At 56.3% G+C, this 26,491-nt stretch overlaps 1 protein-coding gene across 1 annotated transcript; it reads right to left on the reverse strand.

Annotated features, from left to right (window-relative positions):
- Positions 1 to 5,390: 5,390 nt before the first annotated feature.
- Positions 5,391 to 25,207, reverse strand: LOC119101395 (transgelin calponin-3). The gene is made up of 4 exons (XM_037224730.1): positions 25,123 to 25,207; positions 8,192 to 8,328; positions 6,375 to 6,579; positions 5,391 to 5,926 (listed from the first exon to the last, which is right to left on the reverse strand). The coding sequence occupies exons 1-4, from the start codon at positions 25,180 to 25,182 to the stop codon at positions 5,756 to 5,758; spliced, it is 573 nt and encodes a 190-aa protein (XP_037080625.1). The 5' UTR covers positions 25,183 to 25,207; the 3' UTR covers positions 5,391 to 5,755.
- Positions 25,208 to 26,491: the final 1,284 nt, after the last annotated feature.

Here is a 26,491-nt window from a genome sequence, read left to right on the forward strand (position 1 = left end):
GGTTGTTTTTGCGGGCATTTGTGCAACCTACGTACTTTATTGAAGCTACAATGTTCGAAATTATTTCCACCGTATGGAGCATGATTACTACTGATTTGGCAGCGCAGACTCTTCCTTTCTGTGCATTTTTGGGCTTGATCGGTGTCAGCTCCTGCAAGCGGTTGAAAGACCGAGTCATTCTGTCAGGTTGCAGAGTAGTAGTCACTGACACCGTGGTGCTGTCTTGGCGGTGTTGTTCAGTTGCATTGCAATGCGGTTGAAATGGTAGCCTTAATGAAGGCAACGTCCTGAATTCACTGATGAGAATCTAGCCAGGGTTCTGATAACTACATGAAATGGGATGGTAAATTAGGCAGATGCGTAAAAGGAATGCACTTTCCATTTGATTTTTTCCATGGAGAAAACAAGGGAAGTGTTCGCATCATTGATCATTTTCAAACGCTCCTGAGGCATCGTGTTGCACACGGATCATTTTTTCTAAATATTTTTCCATTGCCTACGGACATTCACCAGCTCTTGCAACTTTCAAACACTCCTGAGACGTCGTTTTGCTCAAAGGTCATTTTTTAAATATCATCATCGCGTACGGCTCCTGCAGTCAATATTGCAACTGGGTCCCTGGCCGAGCCCCGCTAAGCTACGACATCTATCGGCCAGCTTTCGAAGTGCTAGTTCTGCAAACTGCGAACGGGTTTTCCGCCTCAAAAGCGCTCCGGGGGCGATCGTGTGGATCAAATCAGTGTCATGCTACCATCAATGAAAGTGTATAGGGATATTCGTGATTGAGACCACTCGGCTGTCACCTTTGCCATCATCGCTCCGAAGGCTGGCGTCGCGGAAGAGCACGGACGTAAGGTAGATAACTGCGTTCGTGTGGTAACAACAACTGCGGAATCCACGGCTTGTTCGTGGCAATAGTTTTGTGTAAATTGGGTTAAGGTTTCAGGAAGCGTGACTTTTCTTTGGTTTGGAAAGAACATCTGGCTTGGATAGCAGAAAACCTGGCCTCGGTGGTATAGTTTTCGGAAGTACTTGCGGAGTATTGGCTATCTAAACGCTAAAGTAATTATTTGTCTTGTTCGTTTAACACTTTCTTAAACTGAAACTTGCCTGCTGTTAGCTCTTGCTTTCCGCAATTATTTTTTCAGATTTCTGAGCCAGGTCTCTCCCCCGCACCCCTAATATGCGTATTTACCCAACGCACCCATCACGTCATCCCCGACACCCGATTACGCTCAAGAGGGCTCTTGAAGCCTCGCCCATGACCGCGCGCGTATTCGGTTCTCCAACGGCCGCGTGTGGCGCCAGCTCTGGCCACACCAGGCGGTGCTCTGCTGACTCACCACTCGCTTGACCGGTGCCCTCCCCTCCCCCATCCCCGCACCCCTCCCTATCCCCTCCCCCTCCCGGACGCTGGAGGCTTCTAGTCCGCTGCGCGATCCCGTCTCCATGAAGGTGAAAAGCGCAATTCTCTCCTTTTTTAGAGCCGACTCTGGTGCGGCGCATCACTCGTATCTTGCCCCTTGTGACTCAGTTCTGGATCCGCCCCTGGTGCGGCCTTTGCGTGACCCGCATCGACACCGCGGCTGACTCAGCGCTGAAGCCTGTGGAAAATCTCCTGTCCCAGATGTGCTTATTTGGTGGTGCGGTGTCCACCGGTGTTTCGGCGGTCCGGGCGGGTCGGCGACGGATCGACAGGGGCGACGCGATGGCGGGACCTGCGGGACGGGAGGGGAGGGGAGGGGGGGGGGACCGCTGTCGAACCAGAGGACTGGGACATGGACAGTGGTAGCCAGTTAATCCGTATTGGCTGTGTCATCGGGCGGGCAGCGTTGAGACGTCAAAGGTGACACATTTATTGGGCATGTCGGTCCTGATCACTACATGACCAGAGGGTCTTGATCAATGCTCCTATGGTCCATCTGACACGAGGTGGCCAGACATCAACTGTAGAGATGTCGCTTGCTAAAATGAGGCCTCGGCCATTGATGTTTCCATTGTCGTGTGCCTCATGATACCGTCTCTGCTCTCACACAGCTGGTGTGGATCCTGACACTCGGCAGAGATACATGTTGGAGTTGGTGATGAGGACAAAAAAAAACTGACTGCGCGGCGAGTACATTGTTTTTTCGTGGCGCTGATATCCGGCTTCTCCGATCACAAAGTGGGACATCCCGTGTGGGATAACAAGCTGCTGTCAGAGCTCTTGAAGCATCTAAGGCCCACAATGGGAGCGTTCCCAGGCGCTGTTAGTGCGATCCTTTGGCGGTAGCCGCCTGTTCAGTCCACGCGGGTCAGATCGCCGTCAGGCAGCTCTCTCGTGATCATCCTCCACGTGGCCAGATCCCTCAGACGACCACTCGTGAGCTTGCTTCCAACGGGTCAGATCGCCGTTCGCAGCTCTCTCGTGAATCAATCCTCCACGTGGCAGATCCCCGTAAGGCAGCTCTCTCGTGAGCATCCTCCACGTGGGCCAGATCCCCGTCAGGCAGCTCTCTTCGTGATCATCCTCCAAGTGGGCAGATCCCCGTAAGAAGACACTTGTGAGCTTGATTCCACGGGCCAGACTCCCCGTCAGGCCAGCCTCTCCTCGTGATCATCCTCCACGCGGGTCAGATCGCCGTCAGGCAGCTCTCTCGTGATCATCCTCCACGTGGGCCAGATCCCCGTCAGACGACACTTGTGAGCTTGCTTCCCACGGGCCAGATCCCCGTCAGGCAGCTCTCTCGTGATCATCCTCCACGTGGGCCAGATCCCCGTCAGGCAGCTCTCTCGTGATCATCCTCCACGTGGGCCAGATCCCCGTCAGGCAGCTCTCTCGTGATCATCCTCCACGTGGGTCAGATCCCCGTCAGGCAGCTCTCTCGTGATCATCCTCCACGTGGGCCAGATCCCCTTCAGACGACACTCGTGAGCTTGCTTCCCACGGGCCAGATCCCCGTCAGGCAGCTCTCTCGTGATCATCCTCCACGCGGGTCAGATCGCCGTCAGGCAGCTCTCTCGTGAGCTTGCTACCCACGGGCCAGATCCCCGTCAGGCAGCTCTCTCGTGAGCTTGCTACCCACGGGCCAGATCCCCGTCAGGCAGCTCTCTCGTGAGCTTGCTACCCACGGGCCAGATCCCCTTCAGACGACACTCGTGAGCTTGCTACCCACGGGCCAGATTCCCGTCAGGCAGCTCTCTCGTGAGCTTGCTACCCACGGGCCAGATCCCGTCAGGCAGCTCTCTCGTGAGCCTGCTCCGCACGGGCCAGATCGCCGTTAGGCAGCTCTCTCGTGAGCTTGCTCCACACGGGCCAGATCCCCGTCAGGCAGCTCTCTCGTGAGCTTGCTCCACACGGGCCAGATCTCCGTCAGGCAGCTCTCTCGTGAGATTGCTCCACACGGGCCAGATCCCCGTTAGGCAGCTCTCTTGTGAGCTTGCTCCACACGGGCCAGATCCTCGTCAGAAGGATTATGAGCTTGTGGCGCGCAACAGGTTCCTCGCTGTTATCTGCCGCAGGGGCTGGGGCTCAAGCATCGACAGTTTTTGTGGGGGGGGGGGGGGGGGGCGCTCAAACATCTGGTTTAAAGTCTGCACAGATGGTTCTGCCTGTGTACGGTATCTCGCCCAGTGAGCTCACCCGCTTGATATGGGGCTTTAATCTTGTCGGTGAATAAAGCATCATGGCCTACATTCGGCCACCTTGGCAGGGCGCGTTTCTGCGAAACGAGGCTCCCTGGGACGGATGTGAGTTAAGACCATTCAAAAGGTCCTCTGTCTCGGTTGGGGCTAGAATAAACGAGCCGATTCGACCGGTTTTCGTGGTATCCTGGCTTTCAGCCAGTTGGGCAAAACCCTGCATCAACTGGTGCTAGGTGAGTGGATTGAATCAGCCCTGATCATTGGAAACCGGCGTTTTGCCAGCTCATCGGAAATGTCATGAGCAATGAACTGTGTCGCACAAAATGGTAAGAAGCTGAAGAAGTATGAAGCTGCACATGTAAAGCTGTCTTTCCCATTTCACTTCCTATCTCGCAAGCGGTCGGAAACCGATAACATCGGCCACCCCTTCCCATGTTGAAAACAAATATGAGCGCTATGCTATGTTATGGTCATTGCGTTTCATGGCACACATTATTCGAAAAGCCATGTTGTGTCATGCTTATTGCGTTTCATGGTACAGCTTGATCGAAAAGTGTTGCTGCCCGTAATGTACCCTTGGTTCATTTGCCCCAATGTGATGAGCTAAATGGTTTACATATGAGGTGCAATGAAATCATCACGTGGTTTGTCTTCAAGTTTGTGTTCGTATTTACCCGTTGACAGTCCGAACATAAAGTCCGGTTGTGATCCTGTTTCACTCAGTCCCATTCCTGACTGAACTAAAAAACCCGTTCCACCTTGACCCAACCAGGTTGGACTGATTGTTTGGTCACCTTTCCAATCAGGGACTTCATCCCAGCCCTGGGAGCTCGAGCTCGCTGGAACTGATGGCCTCGCCCGGTCTCATACAATGATGACACTGAGCCGGACTGCTACACAGCTTTTTCTGAAGTGTACAACCCGATGTGTAACTGCTTGGCGTGTGACAACGTCGTCACCAGGACAGACGGCGTCCCCAAGTGCCGCCACAAAAATCCGGGTCGCTGATTGGTAGTCTTTGCATAAAGCCGCTGTCATGGAGCTGCAGGCCGCGCGCAGACGTGATTAATCTGCCCAAAACGGAATGGGTACACACAGTACTCACTTATCAGTATGCAGCGGCAGCGGGCTAACTTCATGCCGCGGTTCAACGACAGCAAAAGGACCCATCACGAGGGTACCCGCTGACTGAGTACACATCAGATTCGCATATGTTCACTGACCGAGTCAGTACTTCCAGTTAAGCGTGGGCGTAGCCACGCCTCTGAGATGAGAGGCATACTAGGGCTTGGGATCGAACTAGGACCTGGGGAGGACAGCCTGACTTGCAAAGGACGTTCGCAATGAGAAAACGTGGAGAACCAGCTTGTGTTATGGGCAAAGTTATGAGAGCAACGTAACGCCGCGAATATTGGACAGGATATGCCACCCTTCCTCCCATCCAGTGGTTCCATCGGTGTTTCCAAAGATGTTTCTAGTGCCGTGATCTCTTGCGCGACTGAACTACATACGTGGTCCTTGCATTGTTTCATGCGATGTGCTTTAGAGGCGCGCGTTACGATACCCGTGAATGGGGTTTGGTGCGGCTCGTGTCTGATGATCGCATTAGTCTAGAATGCCCAACTTCTCATCTTGTCTCCCTCTTTAAAATAACACATTTGGTGATGTTATCTTCTATCACCCGCGTAATGCTCCTATTCTTCCTTTGACAATCCCCCCACCCATGCAACCACCTCCGGTGACCTGAACCAAGCCGACACCACTGCTACAGTTGAAACGTTTATTGTAAAAAAAACGTTATGGTTAACACCACAAAGGGAAGGCACAATAAGAACAGGACTGTCTCAGGAAGAAGTGGTCCCTGGTCGTGACCGCATCATCACGTTCGACATTGCACCGTAGAGCGACGGGAGACGCGTCGGACACTGTGACGCCGAACACGCGCTCTACAAGGACAAAAATTGCGACCCGATTCGATAACAAGCCCCTTAAATGCGATTTCTCAACCATCGGACGTCCACGTGATGCCTCCTCTCGTGCTACCTCACGCGGAATTAAATACACCTCGGCGTCGGGGCGCTTCAGGGAATGATAAATACACAGCAGCGAGTTGAAGGCCGGCGCGCGTCGCCTACATGTGCCTGGTGTTGCCGAAGCTGATGCCAGACTGGGTGGCGCCCTTGTTGCTGCCCATCTGCAGACCGATGGTGTTTTTGCCGGCGTTGAGTTGTTCGTCGGTGAATTGACGCTCGTTCTTCTCCGCCTCTTTGGGTCCGAGACCGGGCTTGCCGAAGTTCGGCGCCTGCGAAGGGAACGTCGTCATTCGGTCAGGCGGACGGGCAGCTTCAGTCCGATTGTGAAATGAACGAACGCACCAGTCTTACTATTTTCCCTTGGTCATGCTGCAGTTTTGGCGTGCAACACCATAAGGACCAAAATGGCGTTGCGTATGCTCCGATATCCACCCAGTCCTACCCTGGTTAGTTACCACCGCTTGGTTGTGGGAAAGTTAATTGGAACGTTCTTCACAACTTAAAAAAACATACTTTGGTAGGAACACACGAGCACGTCTTTCAGCTATCGTGACCATCAACGTTCTTAACGCGAATCTTTCTGCGCCGAGAATATTAATAATAAAAAAGTGACAAACCTACAATCTATCGGACTTCGAACTGCGCCGGGCTGGCGAAGCGTGAGAAACGGCCCACGCCGTCGCACCGAGCGCGCCCGATGCCGGTCGGGTCACTGACCTTGCGTCCGAGCGACTCCAGGCAGATGACCACCATGTGGAGGTTCTGCTGCTCCCACAGGTCAACCGTCTGGAACAGCTCCTCCGATGTGACGCCCATTGCCCGGCAGGCCGCCAGGAAGTTGTTGATGTTCTCCATGCACTTGAAGGCCATCTTGCTCTGCTGGATCTTTTTGACGCTGCCAGGCTTCATCTCGTTGACCAAACTGTGAAGGCGGAGCATCAAGTCAGGACGGGGCGGCCGACTCAGATGGCGTCCTCTATGGTTGTTCACGCTGCAGCTCAGGTGCACGACAAATTACACACCGCCCATACTTCGATCAAATATTGGCATCCGTTTGGTGGTAGTGAAGGGAATCCCACAGGAGCACGTCAGCCACCGAAATGACCGCAACGGGTGATGAATGTCGAGTTTGAGGGGCTGACAGGCTGACAAACCGCGCGACACGTAAGTACAATGCAGGACGTTATCCCAATGTTACTCCTGCCACGGGGTATTGCATCATGGGCTGCTTCCGGAGTCGATTGCACGACTCGGCTCGAACGTGAGGCCTTTGCAAGTTGGCATCTAAGAAGCCGGTTATCATAACTCCACAAAAATGTTGCCGGGGAAAGCATCCCTTTCCGGTCACGACTGAGCACATTTACAAGAGCTTGGTGATTGTCGCTTATTTACGAACCTATAAAAGCCTTTGTGCGGTTAGCATGGTACGCTGTGATATGCCAAAGACTCTGCCCGAAATCACTTGGTCACAAATATCATTGATGCTGGCGAATTGTTCACATAAAATGAGGCATTCCGCGTTAAGTGCATCACGCGTGATCATAACTTCATCGCATGACATCGTGCCTTAGAGCGGTCCGTGTGTGTTGTACGATGGCCTTCTCGGTGATACAGAGGCCCTCGGATGCAGGAGCACACCGCCCTAGCGCCAGGTCCGATCTAGCGCTGACTAAGCCAGCACCGTCACTGTGGCTGATGGGCTGATCCGCGCGCGTCAGTCGGACCTCGAACGGTCAGCGACGCCGAGTCCCGGAGCCACAGTCCGACTCGGGGCGATGGCCTTCACGCTGTGAGCACCCGAGTCGACTGGGCGGTTATCATCGGCCGCGACGGCCGCAGCCCGGCCAACTCCGCCGCGCCGGCCCGCGGCGAGAGGTCTCGGCCTGCGGGCGCCGCTGATTCGTCACCGGCGCCGACGGGCCGGCGCGCGGCGCGGTGACAGGGCGCGGCCCGCCCTCTGTTTATGCAGTCACCGACCGCAGCCCGCCAGCTACGTCGACTGCGAGGCGCCGGCCCGCGCGCGGCTGCGCCGGGCGGCGCCGTGTCGGCGGAGCCAGCGCCCTCTCGTGGCGCGCCCACTCGACCGGGGGGAGTCGCCAGGACAGCTGCCCGTGCCGGCCCCTCTATCGGCCCCGTGCGCTACGGTTTATTTGACCGCCACGCGACCTCCTGCTGTTTTCGCACTTGATAAGAGGACATAGTGTCGGCCCGATAAACCTTGGAGAGCTTGGCATATTCGGCAGGCCAACAGACGGGATCAATCGACGCTTCATCGAATACGCTGGCGAATCCAAAGAGAAGGGAAGCCCAGCCCCAAGCAGGAAGATGATAAACAGTGTATGCATTTGCAATTTTTCTTATTTACCTCATGGGAGGTCCAGCCTTTTTCATACAGAAAATCATAGGTATTCAGCAAGCATTAGTTTCTCATGGGAGGTCGAGTTCTCTTCAAAGAAAAATCACAGGCATTCAGGAAACATTCGTGATGCGTTCCCCAGCGTCAGTGGTCCGAAGTGCTCCCTGAAGGAACTCACTTGCAGAGCAGGGTGCCATCCTTGAGTGTCTCCCAGAAGTTGGTGTTGTCACCGCTGGTGTTGATGTTCTCGCCGGTGATGTCCGCGATCCACGCGAGCACTTGGCTGGCCAGCTCCGGGCTGTACTTGCTCATGATCTGTTGACGGACGCGGTGTCAGAACTCGCAGAGAACGCCCCAACCCCATCAGTGATTCGTGCATATTGGCAAAGGTGAGGGATGGGCCACAGATTCAGCGTCTGTGGAGCTTTGATAGTTTCAACAACCATGGCGTGCTTCTGCGGGCGTAAGGGGATGCTGCGTGCCGTGTTTGCGGTGTTAAATGCCGCCCACGTTCTGAACTGATTCGCGTATATGTCTGGGCGTGTCGGGTGAAAGTCGAGGGAGCGGAACAGTGACAGATGCCGTGCCGCTGGTGGCGGCTCAGCAGATTGTTTGTGTGACGGTGAGTCGTAAACTGCAGCTGCATACCAAGCCTGGCGACGGCTGATGCACTAGCAGCATGGCTTCTCGGAGGCCTCTTTGGCCGGTCTCGGAATGTTTCGCGAGCGACGCCATCGTACCGCACGCTCACTGCCTACGCCTCGCCCTCCCGCCCGGAGGATGCAGACATGACTCCGCCTCCTGCACCCGCCGCTGCCCCACCCTTCTCCGTGACCCCGCCGGCTCGGCGCCGGTGACCTCTGTACGACCTCTGGCTGCTGAGGGCCCCGGGCGCCGGCGGCGGCTATTGTGGCCGCGAGACGTCCGGCCGGCGTGTGACGTCATCGCCCTGCGGCCGCACGAACGCTGCCTCAGCTCCTCCACGGCGCCCGTGGAGCAGGCTGGCGCGAGAGGGGCGGCCGGCGTCGCTCAACGCCGGGCTACCGTAGATATCGGCAGCAGGCGGGATCGATTTACGAGTCCAGCCTACCCGGTATTGATAACGGTATCGCGCGTTAGGGACTGGGCCTGGTTTCCGGATCGCAGGATGGTAAGAGCAGCCGGCCTGATACGCGGATCACGCGCGTCCCGTGCCGCTGTCTGGGCCAGACCGGGGCGCGGTCGGTCCCAGTCTGCCAGCGCAGCGCCCGGCGAACTGTTCTGCTGCTCTGTCTGGGCCGACCGCCGCCCCACAGCGTTCTCACTGTCTGCGCCGACCGTTGTGACAGTCGTCTCGGTCTCCGGACTGTCCGGCTGTCTGGCGGCGGTGTCTGGCTGTCTGGCGGCCAGACGCCGCGCCGTCTCGGAATCGCCGACCCTCCGCGGCCCTGCTGGCGTCACCGCATCACGGCCTCTGCCTACATGGTAAAAGTCCTTATTTGGAGACGACTGAGAAAGGCGGCCAGACGTTCTGTTCTCTAAAAACGGACTCGAAGTCTTTGTCTTTGGAAACAACTATCTAGGGTGACCCAGAATGGATCCCGCACGGCACCTTGAGAGCGAACATAGTTTATTTGGTGACCAAGTTCCAAATTTGGGGTCTTTAGCGCTTAAAACACGCACAAATCTGGCAAATTTCACTGCCTTGGGAGAGGCCATTGCCCCGTTGACCTCCCTCTGGGCCCGCTCCTGAGGACCGCTTTCGTTGTGCATGTTATCCAATGCGGGGAAAGCTGGCCAGGACGTTACGGTTTTTTATCAGACCGCTGCCAGCATACCAATGTGTTCGCGGCTTGGGCTGGAAGCGTAAGCACGATATGTAACGAAGGGCACCGCAGCATAGACCGCTCAAATGACCCGCTATTATCCAGGCAGGTGCAAAGGGTAATGGCGTTTATTCTTACGACTTTGCACATGCACGAGGGGAATAAAAAAAAACAAACTGAGCGGAGTTTCTCTAAAATCAGCGCGGTAATGATTACGCATTGATTCAAATTCTAGGGGTACAGGCTGTGCTCTTCCTGAAGAAGGACGGGAAAGGATATCTTGGCGTGCTGCACAAGCTGGTACCACAGGGCTCGGTATCCTGTCGACAAAACAATTCACAGTCCAATAGCAGTGGTCCACAATGTCAGGTTAAATGGGGACTAAATCAGTTAAGAATAAGCCATCGCTCCCGGCCTCGAGGAATCCACCGGTGCAAACAAAATGTAACACTTCCGCAGGTGTAGAACCGTTGATCTTCACCGGCGGATATCAGTAACAGATAGTACTATATTGTTTCTTCTGTCCCACGAACCTTCCAATAAATACATCAAAGATCTCTCACACGCTACCGCGTAAGTGGAACGTCTGGCTTTATGCTGGTTTTCGCGCTGATTGCTCCGATCATGGTCTTCAATTACCAAAGTCATGTATCTTAGTTCGATTGGTCAAGTAGGCGGATATTGTATTCCGCCAAATGTTCATTAGGTGGTTAACCAGTTCATCCATTTTTCATCGCTCCCCGACGTAGAAAACCTGAGGACAATGCACAATGGATCTAACCACTCATTTCGAGTCCATCATAGCATGTCCCGGGCGACTTAAACAGCCATCCATCGCGGTCGGAGATGGATTGTCAAGAATTAGGCAGCGGCGGACCGTCAATGGAGCAGAATTTTATCAGGCATCCGACTACGCAAGTGTCTCATCCAAAGCAGAGATAAAGCGGTACCCTGCTTTAATGTTATTGTGCATTTTCACATTGCGGCCGTTGGCAATCGCGTCTAAGTCCCCGACGATTCAACGGCCTCCAACTTGCGCCTGACCAATCCACCCTCGATCAGGTCGAGGGCTAAATTAACACGGCCTCACTATTTCATCATCACATCTGCAACAGCTGCCATGTTGGCGAAAGGATAGCCGAGAAAGCACTCCGCTGGCACCGGACGGCGCCGGCACCGTCGTCTTCTGGTCCGGCCGGTGGCGCTGCGCGCGCCGCTCCGGCGCGGGCCGTTCGCGCGTCGCCGGGTGAAAGTGCGCCACGATCGTGGCGGGCCATCCTAATAAGCGCGAGAGGGCGCGATTATCTGCTCGCAGGCCGGCCAGCCGCGGTCCGGGCGAGACACGCGACCTTCTGGGTCGGCGGCTGACCCGCCGCCCGGGAAAGCGCGTCTCGTTTGTCGGTCGTGTTGCGCCACCTGCCGCGCCGCGAGAGGCGGGAGGAGGAGGGCGGCTCTTCGGCGGGCGCCGTCCGACGCGCGCCGCCCGCCGTCCACGACCGCGCCGCGCGCCACGGGGCGGAGCCGCGGGCTGCGGTCCTCGGAGTCCGCCTCGTTCCATGTCGGGCAGCGCACCAGGCGGCGGCCGTGGCAACAGCTGATGTCACGGCCGGCAACGCGGCGGCCGTGTCGAGGACAGTCCGATCCTGCACGTGCACTGTGTCCGAGCGGCGGGGTAGGAGTGGTCGAGTGACTCAGCCGGTTAGTGATGTAACTTGCCCCGGTTGCAAGTGCTGAGACAGCTTACGCAGAGATCGGAAGATCATTTATGTAAAGACGAACGTGTCCGAGCGCTTTTCGTAGTACATGCACACATCACGCACGCACATGCTTACGTAATCAAAATTGCCCCAAAAAGCCCATTTTCACTGCAACAGACACTCCCTGTTTATCGAGTGATAAAATATCATCGCCGTGAGCTAAAAAAATACTGAAACAGTGCAAAAAGAAGTAAAGGGAAATTTTCGCATGAACGGTATTGAGACAAGTCCTAGCAACAAAGTGTTGGATATAACGTTTCGCAGTTGTCGGAATGTTCCCGAATATGATTGTCTCCATGCAAGCCACCTGGCCCAAACCGGTCACGGCATCCTTGATGCCTTCCAGGCCCGATGGGCCCGATAAGTCGATATTTCAGGGAGTTGCACTACGGCTTGCCATATATAGCCACGTCAGCCGCCTTTGGCTCGCTCAAAATACGACATTTGCAATCGCACAGGCCGGCAGCACCGGTACGGCATTTCGCGGCGTGCACAATGAATGGGTCACGGCTCACGACACGATGACCCAGTTGGAATCTGACATCTCTGGTCCGGTATGAGCTACCTTAAAAGCTGTGACGCCCACAACATGGGCTGAAGATTGAAAACTACGGCATCAAAGCATTTGCATTTGTAGCGTTGCTTATGATCATCGGAAGGACAGCTAAAAATGGTTGACTACGCAAGCCATGTCCAGCATCCAATACGTCATCGGGTTTTGGCCTGTTTTGTGTAATTTTAGAGAAGTTGGTTGTATGTCTAGGCGCTTTTAGGTTCCTAAAGTATTCTTATGCTCAACAACAACCGCCGAAGGGGCCTAAAGGCACCACGAACTTCCTCCCGAGAATTGCATGCCCAGGCCTAACGGGTGTCGCAACACAGCCTACTGCAATTTAAAAGCGCGTGCTGGAGTGTCTTCAGCGGACAAGGGCTCGAAATGGTCTGCAGCGCGGCAGGTAGTCATCATCTATAGATACAATGCTTGTGTTCATTTTTCCACGGTTTTTCCATGGTGTTCGTGAACAGGAAAGGAAATATTTATCATCATGACGTTCAACGCGCTGAGACATGATGCAAACCTGACCGCACCAGGATCGAACGCCGTGACTGCAGCTGTGCACAGAATACTCGTCTCCCAGCGATGTGCCTAATTCTCGGTCACTGAGGTCCTCGTCGGAGAACAGCCAAGCGCCCATGGTCAACACGCGACGGTCCCAGCCGCTATCCAGACCAATCCGCTTCCGGCCGACCTCTTCGGCAGGAGAGCTGCGCGCGCTGCTTCCTGCGGGTGATGTCAGTCCCACTGCCGGCACCGGAAGGGCCGAACCCGAGCCTGTTCGACCGTCGGCGCGTGGGCCAGCGCAGACGAGGGCCAGATCTGCGGCGCGGTCCATCTGACTGTTCAGCCGTGAGGCTGCTGCAGCCAGCCCGGCCATCCAAGCTCAAATTCGGCGCTGCGTGCTGTCCGAACGTCTCCGAGTGATGTGCGCGTACACCGCACCGCCTGTCACCGCATGCTCTAGTGCGGGGATTCTCAGACACTGCACGCGCCAATCGCACCAGCTTCGTCGCCGCATGCTCTCTTGTCCGGGCGTTACCTAACGTTGCAAGCGTGCGGCGAGCTGGTGTTTACGTGTACATGCGGGACACGTTTGCCTGCTCCCCTCGCGTCCTCGCTCCAATTCCCGGCCTGTTTGCGCGCGCCACGTCACTGGGCCACCCTCGTCCGATGCCCGATCAGGCCTTGCTGCAGCGCTGGTGACTCAGCTGTGATGTCAGAGGGTGACGGCTTTTCGCGATTTGTCCCGTCTCACTGGCATACACTCGTCTGAGCGGGACCCGCCGTCTCAGCAGGACCCACCCGTCTCAGCGGCACACATCCGTATCAGCGGCACCCATCGTCTCTGCAGGACCCACCGTCTCTGCAGAACACGTCCGTCTCCTCGGGACCTGCGCGACGCCGCCGGCTCCGCACCCACCGTGGCGAGCCGTCGCCGCCCGCTCGCCGGGAGGCCGGGCCAAACGGCCGTACGGGACCGGACCGGGCCGCTCCCCGTCACGCTGACGGCTGAGGGCCGCCGGCCGGCGATCCGGCGGCGCGTCCAGCCGGCACCCCCGCTCCCAGCTTCGATGGCCGTCAGGAGCGCCGGAACGTGTCGGCGCAAACGGCAGCTCCCGGCCGGGGAAGCGAGCTGAGGGCGCGTGTCGGCGCGGACTCCCACCCGGTGAGCATTGGAACGGATGCAGAAGGGAGTCAGCTTTGTGAGAATGCGATGACGGGCGTAGTGGCGGATTCTGGGAACGCATGTGACGCTCCTCCCCCCCCCCCCCCCTCCCCGCCCCCCTCCGTCCTCACACAGCGAAGGCGCCCGTCATCACTCCGGAGCCTTCCACCCTCCCGCCTCCGCGCCCTTGAGTGTATCAGTCGGCAGACATCGCCGACGCCGCGGCGCGGTGTGCTGTTGCTGGGAGCGGCGGTTACGTCATCGATCACATCATCGCGATCTGACGTCACGCGAACCCGGATGTCGGCTCAGCACGGTGGAATGTGTGGCTGCGCTGCTGCCCACCGCGATCATTCGCGCTGTCTGGCGGCCATCAGCCATGTTGCGGGTAGCCACCGTAAGCAGCCTAAAAACGGGAGAGTACGGCTTCATGGAAATCGCCGCATTGATCCGGCTTTTGCAACGGACAGTTGTGACGGACGTTTCCAACCACGACATGAATGCATTGTGCGGCTGATGAGGTTGGAATTTAGCCTTCTGTCAGCGAATGGACAGTGACCGAATGTGCGGGATTTATGCTTCGGTGCAATGACATAAAAATCGAAATTGATCGAAAGTCGACATTCCTCCGTAGACAAGGCATTATATGTGAAAGAATGGAATGCGAGCTGTTCGTTATGCAACGCCTGTATTAGGCACGGTTTTATCTTCTGAACCAGAAACATCATTCCGTCTCTAGCTCCACTGGAACCCATATCTGGCGTGTGATCGGCCAAGTCCACTGAGGAAAAAGTTGAAACAAAAGCTTGGAACAGTTGCCAACCATACTTTGAAGATTATTTCCACCTCTCAATGCATCAATGGCGCGTGTCTTCCGTCAGCCATTCGTCCAGGTCAGAAGGCTCCAGGCCGACTGCAGCCTCCAAGACATTTACAGGAGAGATCAAAATTGCTTGAGAAAATGAGCGGAACAGCTGGCAAGGAAAAGCAAATAGCTGGCGATGATGCCGTGGTGACGCCCTCTTGACAGGAGTGCTTGGTGGCGGACAATTAGTACCCAGGCCTACAGGGAATTTCCGGGATATTATCCGTCATTCCTAACCACTTTGAATAGAAAAATAGTGACTGACGAGATAAGAGAGTCACTTGACGAGATAAGAGAGTCACTTGACGAGATAAGAGAGTCACTTGATGGCGATGCTACTGTCTTCAATGGGTTTGTTTGAACGCTGTTCGAAAGACTAAGTTTAAGGATCTTCTAACGTCTATCGCTGCGCCCATGTCATGCGTTCCTGTATGTACGTCAACAGCCAGCATCGACATTCTTTTTGTGGAGGCACAGCTGGCACTCAAAACGAACAGGTGACACTCCAAAACGAGCAAGCAGCAGACCAGAATGAGCAGGCGGTACCCAGATCTCTGTGGGCTCACAGGCAACACGACGGACTCTCGTCTATGGACGTGCAGACACCACCCCCGCTGCCCCGTTTGCGGACGCGCCGGCGGCCGCCCGCACCCTTGTTTGTGGTCGAGCGCGTGCTGACCTCGTGCGCGGCCGGCGGCGGCGGCGGCGGCGCGTTTTTCTGTGCGCGGCCCCAGCGCGCCACCTTGTCCCAGTTAGCGTCCGGCGGCGCTCGGCCGCGCCGCTCAGCCGGCCGTGTCCGGCGCGACCAACGGGACCGGACGGACGCGGCGGAGGGGCCCGCCGCGGGGTCACACCCGCCCGTCCTGGCCCGCCACAGGGTCACAACCCGCCCGTCCGGGTCACGCCACAGGGTCACACCCACCCGTCCTGGCCCGCCACAGGGTCACACCCGCCCGTCCTGGACCGCCGCGGGGTCGCACCCGCCCGTCCGGGCCCGCCGCAGGGTCACATCCGCCCGTCCGGGTCACACCCGCCCGTCCGGGCCCGCCGCGGGGTCACACCCGCCCGTCCGGGCCTGCCGCGGGGTCACACCCGCCCGTCCTGGACCGCCGCGGGGTCACACCCGCCCGTCCTGGACCGCCGCGGGTCACACCCGCCCGTCCTGGACCGCCGCGGGTCACACCCGCCCGTCCGGGCCTGCCGCGGGGTCCACACCAGCCCGTTCAGGCCCGACACGGGGTCACACCCACCTGTTCGGGGCCACCGGAGCGCTCTAAAGTGCCCCGGTCACGGCAACCATCTCCGAGCGATCTCAGTCGGATCTCATGCTGCTGAGAAGCGCGATCAAAAGTTTTTGCGCTGGACGGTTCCCGGAGAGGCTATAATTACCACCGGAGAGACTATAATATCACTCGCAACAGCGGCCCCTGCGGTAGATCACGCAAGGCTGGTGAGGCGACAACCCTCTCTCGCTCTTTTACGACCAGGGGTGTTCTGAGTCAACCCATGGCATCCAGCTCTCTGTTCTGCCAATCTGCCAGAGCATAAGGCGTGCAACATCCCATCCTCTCGGCGGCTAAATGGCTGCTGTAGTAAGCTGACTGCGCCACAAACTGCAGCACGTGCGCGGGTCAAAGCTGTGGGCACATCTCGCTTGTCGTCAGCGACGAGCGAGCTCTGGTGCTGCCTGTGGCTCGACATTCGACCGATGCACGAGCCTTCGTCGGCGGGCGCGGCCCGCCAGCGCGCTGCAGCACAGGTGCTGTGACAGCCTGCCGCGCTTTTGACACACAGTGTTGGGGTGCGGAGGGGGACGACCTTGACCCGGCGCCTGGTGGCCGATCTTAGCGGGGCCGCTCAACGGACGCCGGACTGCCGGCACAGACTGAGCTGGTAGCGGGAAGAGGCACAGTGTTATGGGGATACATATAGCAGCTAAGACAGTAGTAATAGCCTTAGTCCTCGGAGAAAAACCAGAAGAATGGAGATATAGTTGGGCTTTTCTCCTAGTTTTTCTTGAGTAATAAGGCTATTACTACTCTCTTATCCATGTGAACAATGTTCCTCGCTAATGCGCTGAACAGCATACGTAAAGCTAATGGCTCTTTATTTACCTAACTGAATGTTGATGTGATGCCAGAAGCAAACAAATAGGATAGTCCGCCTTTACTTAACTGCGATTGTTTGCATGTACTGGTACTTTATAAGGCTTCTATTTTCTCAACACGCAGGATATGCAGCACCATACTGGATATGGATACCATACCACACCATACAGGATATGCGTACTCGAGTCAACGCAGGCGGAGGGTATCAAGTAATGCAAGTAAGGCATATGATATTAAAATTCAATCAAACTATTCAGAAAGGACAGCCTTTCTGCAACTTTTGTGGAGACAAAAAGCAAAGGTACAGCCTCGTTTGGACCATAACCCTTGGATCCTGCATTGCTCCGAGGCGATAGGGGACAAACGCCTCCCCCCTCCCCCTCCCTCCCTCGATGAGCGTGCGTTCGCGAAGCAGGCTGACTGAGAGCCAAGACAGGGCCGCACCAGGCCCGGGTGGGAGGGGAGCTTGCGTCTGACCCAGCCGTGACCCAGCCTTATCTTGGGGAAGTCGAAAGACTGCATTGCATCCAAGAGGTAAACGCTTTATTTGTGGGACGATTCAGCAGGATGTTTTTCAGATATTGCGTCGCTTTGACGCAGTCAACTTTCTAAGTTGCATGTGATTGAGTCAGAGCTTTCACGTTTATCGCACGAGATGTGACGTGGTACTTGACACCGACTGCAGCGTGCCTAGACACATGCAGCCTGATCCCGTTAAGACCGGTTCCGGGCAACCGAGCAGGGCCACAGGTACACCTGGTACTCTTGTCGTGGCTTCGACCAATTCGCCCAAGTCCTGCTGCACAGGCTATTGGTTTCCCACGTTCCCAGCTCCATCGTGTCCATGACGAAAGGCCGTGTCCGGTCATTACAGCGATTAGCCCAAGCTAAAAGTCATTAGCTTGAGTACCTTAGGAATTGCAGCAAGCGCTCCTGATTCATGTCATATGTGTCGTTTCACTTGGTGTTTTCCATCACGCTATATTAATTGTGCGCTGTGTCCGTCCTGCCACGCCCCCTGTATCAGGTAGTGGTGTTTTCATTGTGACTGTGTAGAAGAGAAAAGCGTACGGCACAAGGAAAATCGAAAAAAGAAAATATTCACGTCGCTCGGCATCGACAAGTTGATAATTCTTTTTCGAAATCAAACCTATCCACTGGAATAAAACAAAAAGATTGGAGAACTGTTTGTGTATCAAGTCCTTTCGAGATGATTGCTGTGAGCCCCTGCCTCTGATTACGTCTACAGGGGTGTGCGGCCGATCCCTTCACCCAGCCTGACGCACCCACCGTCAGACCGGATCCCGGCCTCCCACACGTGCCCCTAACCGCCGAGCCTCTCTCGGGCCATTATAAAAACTGACAGGTGGGGCGGCACGAACTCAGCACGGCGCAGCCCGGCGTGGATTAACCGCCAACATTCAAATAGCCGTATCTTTCCGCTCGGCGCGGCGCCGGGCTGGGCCGTGCGGGCCGTTGGGAGCGGCAAACGGTTGGTGGGCCCCTGGGGTTGGGTCGACGGCCGGCCTCACCCCTGCCCGGTGCTCTATGAGTCACGACGGTGCGACCCTCGCTACGCACTCGCCCAGAACAGCCCCGACGGGTACATCGTCATCGAAGCTCTTTGTGGCAAGCGCTACCGCTGCAGCGCCGTTGCCCTGCGAGGAGCGTCCCAGTGGCGCCACATCGCAGCCTCTCAGAGGACAGCTCACTACCCTTAGAATCCCTGCACCAGACCGCGGCCGCTCTGAGTCCAGGCGCTGCCGCACAACCAAGTACCTACACCAGCACCGGACTGAAGATGAGCCACCCGCCTCCACGCACAGAAAACCGACTCCGCACCGCAGCCAACGTCGTCCTCCGAGGACGACAGGCTTCCGTTGGATGCTGGACATCGTCCGCCCTGAGGGTCGTGCATGCCTGCTGCTGCGGGCATGCACTGCCCGGCCGGCCGGGCCATGGCCGCGCCAGCCGGGTTCGAGCGGCGCGGCTGAGAACGGGTTGCCATCTGCCGGTCGGGGCGCCGGCCCGACCAGGCCCGGTCCGGCTGCGGAGGTCACGGCCGGCCGGGGCGGCGCCACCGCACCCTGACCGCCGACCGCCGCGCGGCAGACCGAGGCGGCAGAGGCGGGCAGAGGACCGGCTCGTAGCACACCGGGAGAGGAGAGAGAGATAGATAGATAGACAGGCAGACAGGCAGACAGCAGCCGCAGACAGACAGACAGACAGACAGACAGACAGACAGACAGACAACAGACAGACATACGAGACAGAGCCAGAGGAGAGAGAGATAGAGAGAGAGAGAGAGAGAGAGATATAGGATAGAGATAGAGAGAGAGAGAGAGAGAGAGAGAGAGATAGAGAGAAGGAGAGAGAGAAGAGAGAGAGAGAGAGAGAGAGAGAGAGTCGGCAGACGGGGACTGGAGACGCGAAGACCTACGCCAGCCAGTACCAGGCTGAAGAAGAATCGGATGAGACGGGAGATTCAGAGACCTACGTCAGAGATCGTTGGACAGGGAAGATGGCCAGGGATGATGCAAAAGACATGAAAACTCACTTCCGGCGGAGTCAGACCGAGGACAACATCATCACTTGATGGACATGAGACGGCTTTCAGACAGCATTAACCGTGCAGCACAGCCCGGGAAGGCACCCACCCTCGATGATGAGATGGGTCCTACTCCAACCGACGCCTGCTCTGACTCTGTGGGGCGCTGGGCCATGGCCAAGGGGAGCCAAACTTGGTACGATCGCCCGTTCGCTCAAAAATATCACGCTGCTCTTCGTCATGACCCAGCCGATGTCACAAACGCCATTGTACTGGCACATTCCGGCGAGACCCTGCGGCGTTCGGATGACGGCCGGAGGAGGTATTAGCACACATCGCCCATCCGTGACCAACGCAATGGTATGATGGAATGTCCACCGACGCCTCAGAGGCCAGAGTTGCGTGACGACGCCGTCTCGAGGGACGTGGTTGCATACAAGGCCGCTGAAGACCGACACTACTTTCCAGATCAGCGTTATCTCAGACGACACCACCACCGCGGGGTCCCCGCCATCTTGACTCGCCCTCCTCGTCCTCATCGTCTCGCATTCGTATCACCGAAGGCAATGCCTTCTGTACGACCACCTGCGTCTAGACACCACGCATTCTCTCCGTCAAGACTCCGTGGGAGCGGTCCATTCATCGCCACCGACCCCGCCGGCCGGCCGGGCCCTGCCCGGAGCTCTGGGCCGCCCGGGCAGCGTACATGGCCTCGACGCCCGGCTGCCTTATATGGTGATGCGGGCCGCGCGCCGCTGCTGGGCCAGCCTGCGCCGGCGGCCGCTGGGGGCGCTGGCTGCGCCCGACGCGAGGCCGGCCGCGCCCGCAGGCGGCAGACGAGGCGGCCAGCGCGCAGGCGCTGTGCATGCGATCACGGGCAGCGGCGCGCCTGATGCCGCCCGCCTGGCTGCCGCCGACTGCCGCCTCGGGTGAAGAGGTGTACCGGGGGGGAGGAGCCGGCTCCTGCGGAGACCCCAGCAAATAGGCTTGATAGGGTGGGTTGCACACGAGGAATCACTGTAAGGACTTCGCGGATAGAATGTGGTGGAGCGGGTGTTAGACAGCGACGTGTTCTGATTCTGATCGGAATGTGGCGAGTAAATCTGAATCAAACCGACGGCAGAAAATAAGTGACGGATCTGCGTCCCGCAGAATAGGGCCCATCGCCTACGGCAGTCGCCCATCGGCCCATAAGGCCCATCGCCCATGGCATACAAATACAAATCAACAGGCCAGAGGTCGTTGTTAGGTCTATACCAATAAAGACCCCTCAAAGCCATTACACCAAAAGGAAGAAACGAGGTCGCGCCCAATGAGGTCAGATGCAAATATGCCCGTTGACTGGAATGCCACAGAGGTCGCAGAGGTCAGCGGAGGCACCCGTCGGCCAAAAGGTCAACTGGGCCGTTGAAAATGCCCGTCGGTCAGAAAGCGTTGCGTCAGCAGCAATTGTCTGGAGATCGTCACCCATGAACATGCCTTTCATCACAAGACAACAGCATGTTGGAGAGTTACTGATGAGATGACGCCTGCAAAACCAGCCGGGACCCCAGCGGAGAGAGAGTACACAGTCCGCACCAGCTAGGAACCCAGCTGAGAGGGGGGACACAGTCCGCACCAGCTGGGAACCCAGCGGAGAGAGAGTACACAGCCCGCACCAGCCGGGGGCCCAGCGGAGAGGCAGGCTACAGTGCCACCGGACAGAGCTCAGAGAGCCCATCGGAGAGGCAGAGCACAGTCCCAAGCTGGAAAGGACAACGTCCTCCGAGGACTCCGTAATATCCCCACGTGCTGCAGCATCTGGGGCAGCATGATCTGCAGCAGCAATGGCTACCTAACGTAGAGCATCAAAGCGTGACCAAGCGGGGCTAGCGGCACGACCGAAGGGAGTTAAAGGTACATCTCAGAACTCCTGGCAGCATGTCCAGGAGCATCCCCACCCCGACCCTGGAGCGTCCGCCGCATAAACCCAGAGCATCCGCGACACCTTCAACCAACGTCGGCGGTGCGGTCCGGCACCATCGCCAGACGCATGACGACCCACGGCGTCATCTGCTCCCCAGCCCGGCGTCGTCTGCCCCGCCGCCAGACTCGAACGCTGGACGCCGGCTGTCGTCGACATGGCACTGGTCGGTCATCTGCCGGGCGGCTCGGACGGCGGCGGCCGCGTGCGGTCGCCGGGCGGCGCGTGCCGCCGGCCGCGGGCGGTCGCCTGTCGCGGTGCGGCCGGCCCCGTGAGCCGGTGACAAATGACTGGGTAAAGCCGGGCCGGAGAGCTGCCCGCGCGCGGTCCGATCGGGGCCGGCCAGCTGTCGCGAGCGAGCCGGCCGGCCTGATGGCCGTCTGCGGCCGCCGGTCAGACTCTGGCTCTGACTTCGACTCGGACTCTGACTCTGGCATGACTCTAACTCTGACTCCAACCGCCATGACTTGCGTACCGCCGGCTCAGTTTCAGGCTTCGACACGGGTTCAAACTCTGATTCACGGTGCACGTGGACCGCTACCGCGGGCAAGGCGACTTCCGAGAGACCGATTGAATGACCGGTGCGACCCGCGAACGAACAGATAGCACACATTTATCAAGCCGGCACTGACAGAGGTCAATGTGCACACATGTGACAAGATATACGGCGGCAAGAGCATGTGACGGATCCTCGCTAAATATGGCTGTTTGGGTGGAAGCGTAGCATTCTCGACATCCATAAGCGCCAGCCAATCAGACAAGATGACTGAGCTCTCGACCATGCATTAACTCAGAGCTCGTTGGCGGTGAAAGGCGAAATTTTACAGATATTTCCGACGCCAACACCGATTTTTATCACATCACTGATGCGGGTATTAATGCTTCAACTTGTTCAAAATTAGGTGGCATGATTATCCAGAATTGGCCTGTGTGATCTAGTTTATAGAAATCACATTTTAACAGTCACGTCTCAGTGACAAGAACAGCAAATAATTGCTCCTTCAAAATTTGTTCATAACCCTTCACATGCAGCAACGCGGAAAAAGCTTGTGAGGTTCGGTAGTCAATCCAACGGATGGCTGCAGGAACTGCACGGAAAATGCGAACGTAGCATCGCATAGTGGTGAAAAAACTGCTAACTTGCATACATTACTCACGAACTCCTGACAACTGCAGCACACATCGGTGAAGCTTGTGGGATGGGGGCGGGTGCAGGGTGTGCAAGCAAAGGAGTGGCGTGTCGCGTCGTCTGAGTGAATATGACGCTGGTCTCTACACATGGTGAGCTTTGATCACGGAGACATCGCGTGTTTCGCATCTTCGCTAGGTTCCAATGTCGAATAACGACAACAGAGACCGACCGAAGAAAAGAGGCATTCATACCAACGAAGTGAAACACTTCCCTCCTTTCGCTATAGGGTTCGTCCAGGCTCCATATCATCTTGCTGGCACACGCTTCTATAATCGCGCAAAAATTCAGTGTTTTCACTTATCTAAAAGAGTGACGAATAATCGCATAATGAGTTGGGTAAATTCATTAACTAGCGACTTGCTATACCAGCTGGCGACCAGATGCCAGCTTCCGATAAATCATTGCCCGGTTGTGAGACGACGACCCGGTTGTATTCCGGAAGAAGGTTTTTTGATTTGGCCAGGTATTTTGAGCATGGCACCTTATTCGAACACGACAGTGGCGGCGTGGTTGCCTTCATCCTGGACTAGATGCAGTATTCATCACACTTCACATGACTAAGAATGCGATTAAAAAAAAATAGGTTCTGGTTTACTGGCATGGCTGAATTGTTACTGGAATGAAAATTATAGCAATCACCTTAAAGGCGTTTCACAATGAACGTGGGCTTTATTCTAAAGTTTAGATTTGTTACATGTTGCATTTACAAATATACAGGTATATATACGACAATTTTGGTGAACACATCTTTACCTTTGTCCAGCTCCCCAGTGCATGCGCATTGGAGAGCCTGGACATGCAGATTGATGTCCGCGTATGCAAGTCAATGCCTCCTATTAAGGTACACTGGGATGTGAAGGTCTGCTGCAATATTGTCAGTAATGTAACCACTGTCTGTTGTTCGGCAAGACCAGTCATGTACCATTACCGCGACTAGCGAAGTATTCCCGCGATTCTCCTTCTACGTGGGCTTGATTGTGTGTGCGTGCGTGTCTGCTTGGGCTGAAGTGGTGGTCTTTCCTCACTCGGACGACTTTTCAGCACCGGAAAATGCAGTTTGTCACAGCGGTCTCCTGCTAGATGACGTCACGCTGCTGCCTCCTCAACCCGGTAAACGGGTATAAACTGTGATCAGATCGTGTCAAGGGTCCTTCTCATAGGCCGATAACACGACAATGACATCATCGAATGCTATGGACCAAGGGCTATGTCTTCTTATCAACAGCGTTATCCACAAAAAAACTTCGCTCAAACTCAGATGCATCTTTCTAGTCTGGTTCCAAGCACGACTATGACAAAAGGGTCGCGATTGAAGTAAAAAAACAACGGGCGAAACGCTCCTGCCTTAACACGTTATGCCTTACTTCCCCCAAAACTATTGCATAATAATTACGGCAGAACTATATCAACAACACGCCATACAGCCACGGGCTGGGCGCGGTCGTGGCCACGCCATGAACGATGTGCATTTGTTTTGTTGGACACCGCAGCGGCAAATGATGTTGCTGCCCGTATAAGAGCAACAATTTACCGGAATATAGCCTAACCTAACCTAACCTAACCTAACCTAACCTAACCTAACCTAAGGAGGTGTCGGTAGTGTAGTGGTTAAGGCGTCTGCGTTAATCACTGCGCGTCTGGGGAACCAGAGGTACGGGGTTCGATTCCCCGCGGTGCCCGCCCTTCCTGCCAGGGTGAGAAGTAGGCGACACCATATAGCCTCAGCAGCTGGGTGCATCGTAAAACCCCAATGACATGACATGCCCCAACCCCAACCCCAGCCCCAACCCCAAACCCAACCTTTACTCTAACCCCAACCTTACCGCTCCTCCTACTCCTGTTCCCACTCTTTCTCATGCACTACTCCTACTCCTATCCCTTCTTGTTCTTCTACCCCTTTCTCTTGCTACCGCGACAGAAGGCCTCGCTCCATCATCAGCCATCGCCATCTTTTGACGCATCGGTGTACTGTGAACGCTCTCGCCGATATGAGATCGTAAATACTTTATTTGCAATGGTAAGATTATAAAATATCGCTGTTTTCCGATACTGGTTGGTATATTGTGGCCTGAAGGAGCTGCGTGAAGTCGTCTTACAACGATTGCTGTATTATGATAGGCGGCACGAACCTCGATTTAAGCTACGGAAAGAAGTGTGATCGAGATTGTGACTAACTCTGAATCGTGTTAATACCCTAGACTACGATCGCTACCGGCACCATACAGGGACCAGATTACAACCACGTCCACGATGCGATCTTGCAACTGACTGACATAGTGACTCCGGTCTGTACTGCGCATTCAAAAGTTCACTCAGCCAAATAGTGACAACGACTGACGTAAGCACTACGCGAATCCCTGTTATCGGCGGCAGTTGGCGCCACAGGTGTGAAACAGCGAGGGGGGATGGGAGGGATCTCACGGAGAACGGATATGCGAACCGATCGAATATATACACATCCTCAGGACTTTAGGTTCCAATCATACACTGCCTGGTCGCACACTGATACAATCATGCCGATACGCGGCGGCATAGAACTTCTGGTGAACAGTGTCCAAACTGGATTGCACAAGGCTGTCCCCCGACTGCTCCCCCCGTTGGCGCGTCACGTGACCGAGAGACGGCGCGACGGCCGCCGGCACTCACCTTCTTCTGAGCCTCGGCGGCGAAGCCGGACTTGGTGGCGCGGTTCGGGACGTTGCTCATGATGGTGGTGGGTCGGGCTAGCGATAGGCGCACGTACAGGCGGGCGGTCCGGCGGGAGTGGCGGTGGGCGCATGGGCGGCGGCGGCGGCCCCGCCGCGCAGGCAGAGACACCATGCGGCGGATATCGGAAACTGTCCGAGCGCGGCAGATGGGGGCTTTGACACACCCGGGCGAGAAAGCGGTGCGTGTAAAAGGGAGCTGATGAATCGAATGTCAACTGGACAGTTGGACCTTAACGTTTTATTGCCACTTGTGCTGGATTCGAAGCGAGCGCGCCAGCGATTGTGTCCAGTGACTTCCGGTAAAAATCCTCTGCTTTATAATGTTTTATCAACTAATGTTTTCCAAGGATCCTTCCACGATCTTGTATAGAGTGCCTTTTGTTTTAGAAATCGGAACATGGCACCTGTCGATCATGGAAGTTTGTATAGGTTTGGGGGCCACTGCCCCCTCAATGTTGGGCTGGGCCCACCAATGTTGAGCTGAGCCCCCGCATTGTTGGGCTGGGTTCCCGCAATTTGGCTGGGGCCCCGCACAAAGGATAACGCCGTTCCCAATCCTCTACCAATCTTTTGAAACCAAAAATTATAGTTGGTTTTATCTAAAAATTTGGCAGCATGAGCATGAATTTGAAGTTTACACTTATATTTGTACGCATCCCCTTAAGATGTGGAGAATCAAAATACTCAGCTATGTGGTTCCAAAGGTCCCTTGTGTGCTGTGCCGGTGTTTTTACTGAGGCGCAACAGCGTGTATGTAGAGATGGTGCAGGGGCACGCGTCCCTCCCCCTGGGTTCGCGAGCCCCATCAGGCCCCCCGGGAACTACGATCAAGGGCCCGATTTAAGCGCCCAAAGGGCCGGTAAGGCCGGCCGGAGGTCGTATTCAGGGGTTTCGGCGGGACGGGTACACCAATGCCCGCCGGAGGGCCCTGCGCACTGATCAGGGCCGCTAAACCGATGACGGCCCATCTGTCGGTCAGGCACCGCCAGTGACGCACAGTCGGCTCCGTGACGACCAAGGCTCCTTGGCCGCTGGGGAGTCGCATTGCCTGCTCAGAGCCATGCGTGCTAAGGGCCCCTCCGACCGTCCAGGGGCCGTTTTAGTTGCTCAGGGCCTTTCGGGCTACTGTGGGGGCATTCGGGTCGTTGAGGAGCCCCTTGCTGGTGGTACTCTCGTCTGACTGCTCAGAGAGATAGGGATGGAACGCCGGATGTTATAGGGTATTTTGTTTTGGTTGGACCCTCTGGCACAGAAGGAGGTATCAAAGCGGCCACAGTGATGTCACGGAAGGGCCCCGTGCCAGTCAG

The sequence above is a fragment of the Pollicipes pollicipes genome, unplaced genomic scaffold (genome assembly GCF_011947565.3).
Source record: "Pollicipes pollicipes isolate AB1234 unplaced genomic scaffold, Ppol_2.1 Scaffold_4881;HRSCAF=5763_pilon_pilon_pilon, whole genome shotgun sequence".
NCBI lineage: Eukaryota > Metazoa > Arthropoda > Thecostraca > Pollicipedomorpha > Pollicipedidae > Pollicipes > Pollicipes pollicipes.

What these genes read in the sequence shown, in the direction of transcription:
- LOC119101395 (XM_037224730.1), bottom strand. Translation starts at nt 25,182, where the DNA reads ATGAGCAACGTCCCGAACCGCGCCACCAAGTCCGGCTTCGCCGCCGAG. An exon ending in CCGCCGAGGCTCAGAAGAAG is followed by an intron (nt 8,329 to 25,122) that starts GTGAGTGCCGGC and finishes GTCCGTCAACAG; the next exon opens with ATCATGAGCAAGTACAGCCC. An exon ending in GATGGCACCCTGCTCTGCAA is followed by an intron (nt 6,580 to 8,191) that starts GTGAGTTCCTTC and finishes CCGCCTTCACAG; the next exon opens with TTTGGTCAACGAGATGAAGC.